This window comes from Rhopalosiphum padi, chromosome 2 (genome assembly GCF_020882245.1).
Source record: "Rhopalosiphum padi isolate XX-2018 chromosome 2, ASM2088224v1, whole genome shotgun sequence".
In the NCBI taxonomy this organism is placed as follows: domain Eukaryota; kingdom Metazoa; phylum Arthropoda; class Insecta; order Hemiptera; family Aphididae; genus Rhopalosiphum; species Rhopalosiphum padi.
This window is the reverse complement of record NC_083598.1, coordinates 72,066,661-72,083,028: the sequence shown is the minus strand read 5'-3', so window position 1 is coordinate 72,083,028 and position 16,368 is coordinate 72,066,661. Positions and strand designations below refer to the sequence as shown.

At 26.7% G+C, this 16,368-nt stretch overlaps 1 protein-coding gene and 1 long non-coding RNA gene across 2 annotated transcripts; one reads left to right on the top strand and one right to left on the bottom strand.

Moving 5' to 3' along the window:
- Window positions 1-421: 421 nt before the first annotated feature.
- LOC132920907 (uncharacterized) lies at window positions 422-10,308 on the bottom strand. The gene is made up of 3 exons (XR_009660800.1): window positions 9,664-10,308; window positions 1,586-1,697; window positions 422-1,471 (listed from the first exon to the last, which is right to left on the bottom strand). It is a non-coding gene; the product is annotated as an uncharacterized LOC132920907 (long non-coding RNA).
- Window positions 10,309-10,390: 82 nt separating this feature from the next.
- LOC132920906 (ribonuclease P protein subunit p29) lies at window positions 10,391-11,782 on the top strand. Its single transcript, XM_060983634.1, has 5 exons — window positions 10,391-10,776; window positions 10,839-10,987; window positions 11,049-11,251; window positions 11,308-11,495; window positions 11,562-11,782. The coding sequence occupies exons 1-5, from the start codon at window positions 10,773-10,775 to the stop codon at window positions 11,696-11,698; spliced, it is 681 nt and encodes a 226-aa protein (XP_060839617.1). The 5' UTR covers window positions 10,391-10,772; the 3' UTR covers window positions 11,699-11,782.
- Window positions 11,783-16,368: the final 4,586 nt, after the last annotated feature.

The window sequence follows — 16,368 nt, the reverse complement described above, 5'->3', positions numbered from 1 at the left end:
AAAAAATGAATTTATTAATTTTAAATGCATTATAATTTATAGTTACTAAACAGTTATTAAAATACACAAATATTAATATACAATATTATTGTATACAATTTTTGAGTGAAATCATTTAGTTAGGTCTGCAATTATTATATTATTTTTTTATTATTATTAATTTTTTTTTAATATACATACTTACTATTTCCGATGATATATACCGGTAGATATCATTTTAGGAGGGTAGGAGAGGGGCAAATGAAAAATATTTCAAATATTTATGAAGTAATTTGTAATATTTATTAGATTATTTAAGTTATGGGCGGCGATGGTCACTGTTAAAAATTAACTTTCCGTTTTCCGCCAAATTAGAAAAAAAGGTCATTCCTTTTTGCACCAGTTATAACTTACAAAATTTTATAGTTTAGAAACCGTGACATACTCGTAAGATTTAATAATATTATATTTTTTAGTAACTATACCTAAATAATAATAATGTGTGTATACTATAAAGTACCTATAGGTACAGTTAAATAATAATTCTACACCTAGCTAGTACCTACGGCTATTTAAATAATTACGCACGATTTTTTTTAAAGTTATTATACAAATAAAATAAGATCAAAAGAATAATATTTATATTGTTAAAAAAAATGACCTAGACAAATAGGCTTAAAGTGGGAAAAAATCCCAAAGGTGACTTATGTAGTTATAAGCGTTCCATGTATCATTTTATGTACAATTTCTAATGCATAAAGTATATGTGATCTATAAACACTATAAACAGTGATTGTGTAACATTAAACTCATCCCACTTTTAAGTTTTTAACCCTGAATAATGTTCAAATTTTTAATTTATTTCATGAATAATTTAAATGACAAATAATACTACTTTTTAACAATAACCTATGTTTTATAGAAATTTAATATTTTGAAAGAGAATATATTTTTTTTTTCTCAATATAAAAAATTGTAAGTAGTGGTTGTCTTTTAATAAAACTATGGAAATTAAACACAAAAAATGGTTATATTAAAAAAAGCTCTAATATTCATTAATGATAATTTTACATAAATACGATTTAATTTACCTGTTGGCCGTAACTTATTTTCAACAAATTATTTAAATAACTAAATACAAGTACTTAATACTAAAAAGTAAACATTACACAAAAAAATAGTTAAACACATTAGATAGTCCATAATTTTTATTAAATAGATTTTATAAAAGTAAAGTAACAATTGATAAAAATAAATAAATAAAAATCAAGATTTAATCTCAACAGAATTCTGAATTATATTGACAAATGTTTGATTATAATTGGAGCGTTCCGGCGTACCTTACCACCTTACGAATAATTTGTTAAAGGGGACGCTTTTAACCACTATTCGAGTTAGGGAAGTTCCCCTGCGTCCTCCTCACTTTAACCCCAGGGTTCTACTGATCTGGTTATACTGGTTATAATTTGAGTTGCGCATTATGTATTGGAATCTAAAATTGAAATGATAATAAATTTACTCGGTATAAAGTTATACATTTATTTTTAAGTATTTAGTATTTACATAAAATAAAAACTATAATATCAAACGATTTAAAATGTATTACCTGAATAATTGTGTTCATCGGTAGATTCCAAGGTTACTGCACTTTTATTTGTGTCAGTAGAGGAATATATTTTAATTGACTTGCTATTATGTTACTTTTTTAAAGTGATTATCTAAAAAAAAAACTTTTGTTCATTATATTGTAATAAACTAACATTTTCATAGTATTTATACAAATTTTTGACATCTCAAACCTGAAATAAATATATATTTTTTATGTAAAATCAATTTTAACAATTATTTTACTCATTAATAATTAATCATGAAATTATTAAACGGTATTTAATCAACAATGCGTTACTGTTTAAGTGACTGCTTATTTACGTATAGCTTATTACATAATAACTAATAATGTATTGTTAAATTATGCAATTTCTATTAATTAATAATTGTAGTAATTGTACTATAAATTTAATATTGAATACTTGGAACAATTAGTATATAATTGATCGCAATCATTGATGCAATTATAGGGAAGCTTGAAGTGCTATATAAACTACTAGTGGCAGCTTTAAAGAATGGGGTGATAACCACTCCTATTGGAATATAGTTAATTTTTTTAATTGTTATGTGATTATTAAAAAATAATAATTTATGACAATTATGTAACATAGTAGGTACGTTTGAATAAACTTCGGCAAGAGAATGAAAACAACTTTTTTCTTCATATTTTTTTGAACATTGGGACTAAATTTTTCCCTTAAAAGTTCTGTCTAAACTGCTACAAGTCACCCTTTATTTAATTTCAGCACTTAGCTAGTTATATCTAAAAATTGCTTAATTGCTTTTACAATAGGTAATTCAATTAATAATATTAGTTTATCTATATTTGTTTCTCTGTAAAAAAATTCTATTAATGAATTATTTTGAGATGAAGTTAAACTAACCATGGAAAGATTTAATCTTTGGCTAATAAGTAATAGGTTAGGACGATTAGGTAATATTAATGCTCACCTAGTTACCTAACTATTTTAGATAAACAAATTAAACAAAATTCTATACGATACGATGTTGTGTCCGAATACGATGATTTAAAAATCTATATAATATCTTGTAATTAAATCTTTTCGTTAGTACCTATATTTATTATTTTTCACATTTTTTAGTTTAATAAAATTAGGAAACGGATTTATATGTAAATGCATATTTTTACAATAATAATAAGATATCTAAAATCGATAAGAAATGTTCACGATTTAAATTATTCCTATTAAAATGACGCCAATTTAATTTTACATATTTTAGTATGATTATATATTTTTATATATTTTATTAATTTATAAATATTTTTAAACATACGTTTTATCATTTCATCATTCATAAGTTTTTAAGCGATTATGTTGCAATGAACGAAAACAGCCATTTATCGGTACATTGTCGTGATTTATATTTTTAGGCGTTATTTTGCTCATGATTTCTCGGGCCTAATCTTGTATTTAATATATCTAGTATATATTTATTTTATGATTAATGTATTTACCTCGATGATAGGCGATATAAGTAAACATGCTCAAATTACAGTGGTCGCCGCTTAATGTAATCACTTTAGTAAGGGACATAATTGATTATATAATCCGATTGATAACACTAAATGAAAGTTGAAAAAATATAAAACACACTTTAAATAAAAAAAAAAATTATTTAATGTTGTATCAAATTTAATACACACATAGTTATTAACAAAAATTATTATTTATAAATAATTATAATTTATTACTATTTAAATTTTAAAGTTTGTGGGTAAATAAACAAAATTTAAAATTGTTAAAAAATTTTTTTTGAAAAAATTTATTGATGTTTATTTTTTTTCGTATCGTTAAAAGATCATTAATAAAATGTTCATATTTATAATTTAATTCAAAATTTGACGAGTGATGTTGCATTCCTCTTCGTAATACTCGTAGGGTCTCTCTCATTTCAAAAGAACTTGTAGGTTTTTCAGTAGCTAGGTATACGTTTGTGGCTATCTCAATTTCTTCAAGTTTATATGTTTGAAATAAAACGTGTAAAATATCTTCTTCGGTAAAATTTGATGTGATAGATTATATATTTTCACCATTTTCAACCAATTTTTAAAATCTAAGTCTATTTCTTCATATTCTTCTTCTTACTCCTACTTGATACTTTCTGCAACAACTCCATGTTTAAAACAATTTCCCGTGTATAATGTTTATTTTATGATCTCAAACTGTCAAACTGATAACATTATGCGGCGTATTGATTATAATAACCGATATAATTTACACATATAAGTATACATCAGGCCAGTACTTATAATTTTAGATAACAATAAAAGATGATTGATAACATTAACCGTGATTACAATAAGCGGCGACCACTGTACATTATTGGTTGATGTGGAATGATCGTTTAGCCGCTTAAAAATATTTTGAGACCTAATAGGTGACATTTAACATTCAATAATTTAAAAGAAATTGTAATTATTCAATGCAACAAATGATTTATTTGATATTTTTATAATTATATTTGATGTATTTTTTTCCGTAAATGCATTGCAAATTGCAATACAGAAATAAAAAAAATTGTTTCCTACATATTTGGACAGCGTTAGCACATATTTTATAAATTATATATTTCCATATTTATGAACATATTTTTGTATTTTTATTACGTATAAATCCGTTCCCTATTGATAATATAAATATATATATGTTTTTAAACGAATATATTTTAGCTTTCTTTTTACAATATAAATGTAGATCAACAAGCTTTTATTATAATTATCTATGACCTATGTGTTTTTCTTCAGCGGATACCCGTAGATAGGAAGTCTATCGAATGTTCTCGAACAATTTTATTAATTATTAAATATTAAATATGAGAATTAAAATCACAAGTTTCCGCAATAATGCAATAAACTTCCTATAACATTACACGATATCTACGGATATCCGCAAAAAAACAACATAGATAATTATAATAAAAGTTTGTTGATTTACTTTTATATTGTAATATATGATGAGTATTATGTTGTATTTTTAAACCTTATAGCTACAAAAATTAAAGATTTTATACATATATTGCTACAAAATACTTATAGTTTGCATGTATTTTTCAAGATTTTGAACTTTAAATACTTATAAAAATATATTGTAACTTAACATTTTTAAATTTTTTTATTGGAAAATAAACAACTTATTAGGAACCTTGTAACAAATTTTCAATAATTTTTACAAATTCGTAAATTTTTATCATCAAAAAGTCAAAATATATTGAAAATAATAACACGAATAGTTGTATAGAAAATTAATATATAAACACTTAGGTCATAAATTGTTTTCGTGTTACACAAAAATAATGGTTTTACCTTAATTATTTGTTTGTTTTTCCCAAATATTTTTACCTCTCTAAAATACAAACTAAATTAAATTTGCTAATTGCATATTCAATTTTGAAAGTAATTTTTTCGCACATTAATTGACAGCTGCAGTACCACATGTAGCATTCGATGCTAAACCATAGCAATATTTTCAGGTTTATTGGTAAATATAGGTTTAAACGCATCTTCGTTTGTTATAATAACTTTTAACAAATACAAATGTCAAGGCCTAGATAGAACCAAATAATGAGTTATTATTGAGTTTAATTAATGACCTGATTAAATTTTGGTAAATAAATATTAAAACTAATTGTCATAAGCTATATATTATTAAAGTGTTTTGGCGAGCTAAAAAGTTCTGAAACTAGATGGGCCAGTACTTATCCTATCCGTCACTGCTGAAATATCCCGTAATTATCTATTTCACAATTATATCTGTTTTCACTTAATCTATAAATTAAAAAAGAAGGAAAGTATATTTAACCACAATTTTTCAGTAGGAATACTGGATAGTGTAGGTACCTCATCATTAAGTTATTAGTCATTGTAAAGTAGGTAAATGTGTTAAATTTGAATTCAATAATAAATCATTGCACACAAAAACCATTCTAATCGAAGACGATTTGTCTGCTATACATATACTTTTACCAAGTTTTATGATTTACTAATATTGCTAAATAATTTATTTTACTATCAAGTAAAGTTACAGTAGGTTGAATTAATTTTTGGTGAATAAATTGTATATGAAAATGCCATTGTAACTTGTAAGTATAAAATATACGATAACATTTTCCCATAGTAGCCACGAATATTTTTAAATTAGAATAAAATGACTTACTTAAAACTTTAATCTTCATTAAATATATAATTTTGTGCCAAATTAAACTTAAAATGTATATAAAATGAATTTGAGCTTATGTATTTTAAAAATTAGTTCAGTAAGAATACTAAAAACTACTAATAATTCACCTTGTGTATTACATTTTCTAGGTATTGACCGAACAAAAATAATTTATCAATATTTATGGAAAAAAAATATCGAAAATATCAAATGTCTATTTTATTTTAGTCTAAAATATTTCGAAAATTAAACCACGAGTTTCTACTTGTGGGCATGATCATTTACTCGAATAATAATTTAATTTGATAAATTTTACATTTTACCTATTAATTACTATTATTTTTAATTAAAAATTGTACATCACCATTATTATACATGCAATGTTTTTGTTTGAAATAGATAAAACCGCGAACCTCATAATAAAAATATTTTTATACGTGTCACATACCTATAATATAGGTTCCGAGCAGCTGCTGTGTCAACACATATTTTTTTTATAAAACTTTTTGTTTAATTATTATCACTTAATGTTTTACAACGAACTTTACAAAATGTTGTGTTTTTATATTTAACATTAATACATTTTGTAATAATGTATATGGTTTGTACAAAAAATTGAACTCGTGCTCACAAGTTATTTACTGCCAGTAGCCAATTTATATTATAGAAAGCTATATGTATTTACTATTTATACGTTATACCGTGCAGATTAAGATAAATACATTTTTTTTTTTTTTTTGAAAACTCGATACCGATACGGACCATTGAATATTCATCCAATTAATAATTAAAATTATGTACAACACGTACATTGGTGTATATAATTATAAAACGAAATAAAAAATTGATCAATATCAAAAAAACATCATTACAATTATACACTATCCGAATCTCGTCAAAATTTTAATTTTAAACAGATCTTTTCACTTTAACTCCCTAAAGTACCAATTGATCTAATTTTCTACCAAAAACTACCCTCAGAATTTAAAATTAAAACTAAAGCATTTTTACTGTCCCAAATGTGTTGACAGGCCACAAACAAACATTTTTATTAGAATAAAAAACAATACTTACATTTCTCCACTCAGAATCTAAGAACTGGATCTTGTTAACAGCCTAATGCCCTAATACATCAATAATATTTAAAACCTGAAATAGAGCTTTCTAATAGTTATCTTTTAAGCATTTAGCACTCGATTTTTCATCTATAGTTACACTAACAGTTACATGCATATATTAGTTTAAAAGTAAACACATGAAATATTAATACAACTTATTATTAGTAGTATAAAATTGTTTAATCTCTTTTATATTTTATATGATGATTTATAATCAATATATCATATCGCATATTATATTATATATGATATATGAATACAGAATAAGTAAGTATTTAAATATAAAAATTGGAAGAATTTTATCACTCTGTGTCTCTGTTGTACAGTAGATTTCCAGTGTACCGTGTCGGGATATTAAGTTACTAGTTAGTCACTGTAATGTATGCGCTAAATTTGAATTCAATGATAAATCTCTGTACACAGAAAATAATTCTGAGCAAAAACTGCATGGCTAAATTTAAAGATAATTTTTTTTTTTATATTGTTATTACACTAATTTATTTTAAGTACTAGTACTACAACTACCCTATTACATTAAGTTGGTTTAATTTGTTTTTAATTTCAAAAACATTGCATTTATAATATTATTAAATATTAATTATTATAAAAATGTCATTGTGTATAATATACAAAATATTATAGCAGGTGAATGTTTCAGGTCTCTGTGAATAGAGTTTTTGAATTATAGCAAAATAATTTTGCTTTAAATTTATAATTTCACTAAACTATTTTTTATAATTCTTGTAAGAATAACTTATACTATGGAATAGGTATATGGAAAAATGTTATGAATTTTAAAGACACTATAAAACAATTTTAAAATGCTGGTGTGACCTTGATGAATTTTATAAAATTAGAACTTCAAATTTTAAAACAATGAACATTGTGATTATGTATGCATTTTCAATATTTTTTAATTGGTAATTGAAAAACTTACGAGGAACCTTGCATTAAATTTTCAAGCTATTACAACCAAAAACAAATATTTTTATCATACAAAAAAAATAAAAAAAAGTTGAAAATTCAAAATAACTTTAAATAGCACATAAAAATCTCAAATATTTTGTATTTAGTAAATGCTAATATGAATATTCGGTCATAATTTCAAGTCATTATTTTTAAGAAAATAAAACGAAATCGTTTTTTCAAAAATTGGTTTTACGTAATAAAAATTTTCGTTTTTCCTTAATTTTGATTTTGTTTTTTGATTCAATTTTCTACCAAAAGCCACCCTATTACCCTTTTAAATGAAAATCAAAACATTTCTACTGTTCCAAAAATTGATGTCAGATAAAAGAATACATCATTGTAAAATCAATACACTCGTTGCTTTGCTTAAAATCTAAAATAACTTACAAGTAAAAATCGTTAAATTACACGTTAAATGTTTTAAAATCTAAACTGATAAAATAATATAAATTATAACATTTCAACAAATATATTGAATAATCAATAATAGAAAATTATAGAGATTCCATGGTTTAAAAATATATATTACTTCTATCATAATCGTTTTACAAAATGATATAAAAATACTATAAAAATAATATTGGGACACAAAATATTTTAAGTTAATAATTGAAAGGTTTTTCACGCAGCATATCAATTTGATTGTAGTAGGTACTCAGTTTGTACCATCCACTATAATTTCATTGGCAAATGCCAACATCTAAATTATAAAATACACATAATATTAAAGATGGGTAGCCAGGTAGGTGTGCCTCGAAGACCGCGCGTTGTATAAATTTTGCATGAAGTGTCAATGCACCTCGTGTATTTTTAATGACTAAAATTTCAACCATAAAATGAGAATTACAATTTTTTTTAAATTCAGTGTAATACTTAATATTAGCAAGTATGGAAGTAGAAATGACCCACGAATTTAATGGCAGAAATTTATCGGTGCATATATTATATATGCGTCGGGGTCACTCAAGTACCTATTGCGCGGTCTATCGATTTACTGTGACAGATAAACATAATAATAAACGTCTATCATCAATGACGTATAACTTGGAGTATATTTTTTTGAGGGGGGGGGGGCAGTGAGGTAGTAAATATAATATTTTTTTATTTATAGGGTTTAAAAATATAATGGTGGAATATAGCAGTCCTTGAAGTTTTTTTAAATTGTACAATTGGTGAAAATATAATATGGAGTTAATATTGTATCCATATTGTATTATGGAAAACAGCTTTAAATGAACCTACACATTATATTCTATCATATATCTACGGCCAATCAGAATAGATATTTTAATGACTTAATTTTTATGTATTAGAAATTATTACTAATTTATTATAGGTACAGAAAAATAATTGTTAAGCATAATGCTTTTAAAATAAAAACAAATGTTTTCTAATGGCTTATACACAACAATGAACAAATATTAGACTATTAGTTTTATACAAATGAGAGGACAGAACAAAATCTGTACCCGTCTTATAATCTCGAGAAATTGCTCTCAGTGTTCTCCGTATAGACACCTCATTTCACGTTCATAATTATATAATAATACACGTGTATAAAAAACTGCTAAGCAGTAAGCTTAAAGTTTTCTGGAAAAAACGCTCGCGGAAATCTGATTGCGATCAAATCTATTTACGATAGTTCTTGTCACGCAAACTACGTTCAAAGGCGGTGCATGACGGTATGCACCCTCATCTAAATCTACGTAATAAAACGATTATGTGTTGTGTATAGTCGTCGTCCGGGTGGCGTATCGGTCACAATATTAATAATTATTATAATTACTAAAAACGTGCGTGTAGATACGTACCGATTTAGCAATAGAGTAAAACATATTATATATTATATTAACGTGTGGACACTGGACACGACCGGCGGCGGTGGTCGTTGCACTGGCTGCGTCGAGGTCGGCGTGGCGGTCGTGTTAGATTGTTAGAACAACCAAAAGAATATGTAAAAGCCACGGCGGTCGATCACCGTGCCGTCGTAACGGGAAAAAAACGACCACAGCGAAACGTAATAATAGATGATGATCAACAGCAGCACGCAAAAGCCCTGAGCCTCGACAGGGGTCATGCTGGGGCACGCACGACCTTCTCTTGGGTACGGCGTTGCGCTAATGAGTGGTCCGCGGTCGGGAGTCCGCACGCTCCGTGCGACGAAGCGACCGACCGACCGGCGACGACAGACCGCGACCGGCAGTATGCCGGGCCGCGCGCGCGACGTCCTGGGACCCTGGTACGAATCCGGGCAAGTGATGCGTCCGTGAACGGTTCGACTCAAAATGCACACGTGCGGACAGCGGGTGCCCAAAATGTCGGGTAACCGTCGGCGGACCGCGCACACGGGGGCCGCCTTGGCTCGGCCTGCGCACCGGCCGGCGCGTTGGGGCAGGTCATGGTCCGGGCGAGTCCACGTCGGCCGCCGGGGTAAGGGACCGTGTGAAGCGGCCCGGACCGACGACGGTTCCTCACCCGACCGGCGACCGATGGATTTGCCCGCGACCAAAGCGCAGCGAAGTGCACGTGCTTATCACCGGTGTGCAGCTGTTATCACCGGCCACGTTCCACAAACGGCTACGCGACGCAGTCTCCCGCGCTGCAGCCTGCTGCAACCGGCAACAATAATAACGTAGCACTTATTCGAATCGTTTCCGTACAATTCGCTCGTGGGCTCATGCGCCCCCCATCCCGTTTAGTGCACTCTTATCACTGACGACATAGCGCCAGAGACCAATGCGGTACATTGACAACAGCTTCGTTTCGGTCTCCTGAGTATTGAATCGGTTGGATTCACGATTCACTCATGTACGTTCGGAAACCGATTTAATGTTCATGGTCAACTGGCAGAATATGCCCTACATCATCGATTCGTGGTCAAGAATTTTCATTGTTTTTTTTTAACTGGCCGATTTAAAACATGTGTAAGTAAATTTGAAATTGTATTAAATTATTATTACGCGTTAACTATTTTACACGTTCATAGCTAACATTTTATACACTCCACTGACACAGACGGCATTTGAGTCTTCTGGTACATCAAAAGTGGAAAATCCATTAACTGTTAATCAATTAACTCGTCAATTGTTGCCATTAAAGGTGACTAATAAAGAAATAGATTCTGGACTTAAAAGGGTAAGTAGTAAAATATTATATTTAAAAAAGTAATAATTATTAATAAAGATTAATTTTCTAGATATATTGGTTGGGTAATTACACACACAAGAAAAAACCGAAACCTGTAGATAAATGTAAACCAAAAAACCAATTGAAACGAATACTAGGATTAAATCATCCACCAAAAGATGTTTTATCATATACTGATGCAATGAAGTTGAATGAGCTTTGGATGTCATATATGAAAAAAATTGTTAATTTTGATGATCTCCGCAAAAGAGGGTAAGATAAGGCCTATTTTTTAAGCATTATTATTCATAAATTCTATGATTTTACAGATGGGATGGCACACCAGGATGTAAACATTGGGAGCAATTTCTGACTTCACTTTACAAGTGTGATTTTCATGGTGCTCACATCAAAGTTATCAGTTCCAAATGTTGTTCATATCTTTTATTGACAGGTGTAATAATTCTTGAAACAAAAAATACTTTCCAAATCATAGGAGTCGATAATAAATTAAAAAGTTAGTTTCTTGTATAACAAATTATGACAATATATTAAGTAAAATATAATAAAATTTGTTTTGCAGCTTTACCCAAAGATCAATGTATTTTCGAATTAGAACTCGAAGGATATCTCATTCAATTGTACGGTAAACATTTTATAATTAGGTCAAAAGATCGTTCTAAAAAGAAAATAAAGGATAATCTTATATTAGAATTGTAAAAATTTAACTAAAAAAAACTTATTTTTTAATATTTTTTTTTTTGATATATAATATAAATTAAAATTTGCTTTTTATCTTAATAATTAGACTATTTTTTTCAAACCTATTTTATTAAGATTTAAAATTTATTAATTTTCTGAAGCTTTTTATGATAAAGTTAAAAAAAGGAAAAGCTATTGAAAATTATTATAATATTATATTTTTCTTTAACTTTTAGAGGACGTCATACTTGCATGTGTCTCCATATTACAAACGTAAAAAAAAGCAAATTTCTGTTCAGCAGAATACATTTTATGCTTTTATCTTTAAAAGTAGAGCCAATTTATCTATTATTAAACTTAAAGGTAATGATATCAATAAAAGGCTACATGGAGTCCTAGATATAATCTTACCTTTAAATTTTATAATATTTCAATTCACTCTAATATCAAAACTAACAGCACACTATTGAAACTGGCGAATGAAAATTTGCCACGTCGTATGTGTAAAATACGGAGACAACACGTATGGGTATGACGTCTTCTTAATAGGTTAATATCAAAACTTTCAAAAGAATAATGTTAAATTATTTTTATTTGGTACATATTTTTTTTATATATTAGGTATATCAAATCAAAATGATAATCTATATTGGTATTTTATGGCCCATCCCAATTAGACATCCAGGGTTAGGTTAGATTCTGGTTGATACTTTTTATTAGATTTAAACTGACCTACCTATTAGAACCATTAGGAGTAACATTAATTTTAATTTTAATTGAATATAATTAAAGATTATGGCTATCTTGTCTTGCACTCTTATCAGTAAAATTTCGACTACAGTATAATATGTTCTGCTGTTTGTACTGTGTTTTACTATTACCACTCAACAATTATATCTAGGTTTTAGAGTTTTAGATCATATATTCTCATAATAAACTAACAATGTAAAAGTGGTTTTAATGACGAACAAAAATTTTTATAAATAAGTAATAAATTATTAAAAACTATTTTATATTATCATTTTTCGTCATCTCGTCATTCATATCAAGTATCAAAATACTTGTGCTATGTCTCAGAAATGCGTTAACTTTGTCGATAATAAAAATATAAATAATAATTTTTTTTTTTTTTTCAACTAAATACTTTCATTTATTAAATTACATTATAATAATATAAAATATGTAACTGAAATATTATAAATTAAAATATTGTTGAATATACTTACTTAATAGGGCATATTAGTTGTATACAGTAGAAAGATTGGGAAAAAATATAAAGGGTCATCAATTAATATTTTTGAAAGGCCACATTAGGAATCTGAAAATGTTTTGTAAGCCATCAAAATTCTTAGTACATTTATAAATAGTTTACATTATTTAAAAACCAATAATATTATACAAAAGTAATAATTTATAACAATAACACATATAATATTGTCATAATATGTGTTATTTATTCTTTGTTTGTGGGCCGGATAAAATGTGTTCGCGGCCACCATTTGATGACCCCATGCTATAGATACTAAGAAATTATAAGCAATCCACACCATCATATTTTTTTTTTATACATATCAAATTTGAATCATAAATACCTTTTTTATTTATAAATAATTATGTATTTTAAATTTTAATGTAAACAGAGTATTTACAATTAGAGTATTTGTAAAATAGTCAATAAGTAAAAAAAAAGATAAACTAGTAACATATCATATTAAATTGAGAGTAAAAAGAATAACCTTTTGGCATATCCCTTGGTTCTTCGTCAAAAAGATTCTACTTTAATCTTAATCAATTATAAAAATAATTATATTTAATTACCTAATAACCAAATAAATAAAATATTATTATTAATTGTATTTTTATAATAATATATAATATAATATAAATATTAAAACTTGCAAATGATTTATACTGAGACCAAGTTAAAATGACATCACAGCCTCCTCACATGTCATATTGAAAATAAGCATTATACACTTATACAGCATGTATCTACATTAATTGTATACATATGTACATAGTATATGTTGTATTATTAAAAAACTTTATTTAAATGAACTAATGTCTAATAGTAACGTGTGAATTGCTACTGTAATATTATAAATTAATCTACACATATATACAAGTATACTTGTCAGTGACGTAGTCAGGATTTTAAAATAGGAAGGGGGGCAAACTCAAAATACCAAAAAAACATAATCAACAATTAACAATAACAGTTTATTTTTATATTAAGTTGATATAGCTGATGGGGGGGCATGGCCCACTGCCCCCCCCCCATGGCTTTGCCACTGATACTTGTATAAATACTAATAAAATAAATAATAAAAAAATGTATTAACGTAAATAATACACATTTAAAACAATATTATACACACTACACAGTTTAATCAAATATTTACATACATACATTACATATATTAGTTAAAATCGTCATCAACATCATCGTTTTTATGAGATGAAAGGTTATCAACAAGCTCATCAAAAATAAAGTCCAAATTCCAAAATTTAAGTTCCTCCTCCTTAACACGACCAATAAAATATATCCAATCTTCTTTTTTGACTCTGATAAGAGCTTTGTATAACAAGTATTGGATGTCCAATGATTTGAATATTGTGTTGTTGGTTTTATTTTTAACATATTTTTTTATCATTGACCAAACCAGTTCTATGGGGTTTAATTCGCAATGGTAAGGAGGGATTCTAAGAACGGTTTTGTTATTCTTCTTAGCGATTTCATCAATAACATATGAATTGAAACTAGGAAAAAACCAATTAAATTCTATTGATATTCATTCAATGTTACTTATATTGTGATTTACGACTAAATTAATGATAATATCGTTATGGTTTTATTATAAACATAATGATTGTTGTAAAGTAAAAGTATACATTTTTAAATGATCAGTGAAGTGATGAATGTTGTATTGATTTTACAAATAGAAAAACTATTAAAAAAAAAAAAAATTAAGCCGAATTTGTTGCAATCAATTACTGAATATTGAATAACCAACATAGACTTAAATTAACATTAGAATATTTTGGTAATTTTTGCAGAAATAAGAAAAAAATTGAAAATCTATTTTATGTATATATGAAATTCAATTTTTTACAAAATTCATCAAAATTATGAATACTTGAAAATTATTTTGTAGTTAATAAATTTTTTTATAAATTTCTAACTAAAATAATTTGGGGTTTTTATGAATTTTGTCAATATTTTAACTTAATGTTGTAATGTTGTGACTATAGATTTTCGTTTTTTTTTTTAATTAGAAATTACCAACTTATGAGGATCTTTGAATTAATTTTTCAAGCATTTCTACCTAGCGAAATTTTTTTCTAAAGAATTGAAAAATTTGAATGCCTATAAATAGCTCAAAAATAGTCACAATGTTTTTAAAATTGTATTGTAAATAGAAAACAATAATATAATTATTTTGTGAAAATTTCAAGTATATCTGATTAGTTACATAAAAAAACAAAATCCATTTTGTCAAAAATTGGATTTTCGTAAAATTTCCTATTTTTCCTTCATTTTTATTTATTTTTCCCAATTATAATAATAAGTACTGTTTACTTTTGTAATTTTTATTTTTAAGTTTTACCTACTAAAAAAACAATTTAGATTTAATTTGGTATCCAAAACCAATTTTATCGACAACTTATAATGTAAATAATGTAATCATACAGTCATACACAAAATAAACATCATAATAAAATCAATGCATCCATCGCTACGCTTAGAATCTAAAATAATAAAATAATTAATGATAGTATTATAATACATGTTGTAACCACTAACCAAGTTAAGATAACGTAAGTTAACTTCGGGAAAACCTATTTATTACTCCAAGTCTCCTAATGAGTCATCATCTTAACTCGGCCATACTATAGATAAATAATCAGACAAATAATTTCCAAATTTTAAAAATGTATATTAATACATATGAATTAAATGTTTAATACCAGTAACTCTTTTGAATAAAAAAATATGTATATTGTATAAATTAAGTAATGTATTATATAAATTGTTTTCCTATATATTGATTATAGCCTATAATGTATTTGACTCTCATAATAAAAAAAAAGATCAATTTGTTCATTTAATTCTATCTAATATAAAATATTCACGCCTCACACAGTCACACGTATGCATTTTCGTAATTAATTTAATAACTAATAAGTATTGTCCGTTGTGTAAATGATTTAATATATGCGTCACTTATGTATACTAGTTATACTATTAAAAATTTGTTTTTTATTTTATTTTATATTTAATTAGACGATAGAAAATATTAAATAACCAAAGTTGGGTACCAAAGTATATACCTACAGTGGCACTTGCCCCCCCCCTGACAATTTGTTGAAAACTAAAGGTATATATTTTAACCGGTGGAGGAGGGGTGTCAGGGTTTTGATAATAATAAATACCTATATTACATTCATTATACATTGCCCCCCCTAGATTTTTTCCCAGTTACGCCACTGTATACCTATATCTTATATATTAATATGTATTAATATTATACAATTTATAGTTGTTTCCTGCGGAGTTCTCGCCAACGCAGCCGATAGTAATAATAATAAAGTAATACGACGAACTTCTTTTGTAAATCATTTAATAATTTACATACTCGTACAATAGTCAATAACACTTCAATTTTGAGTCACTATAGACTATCAAG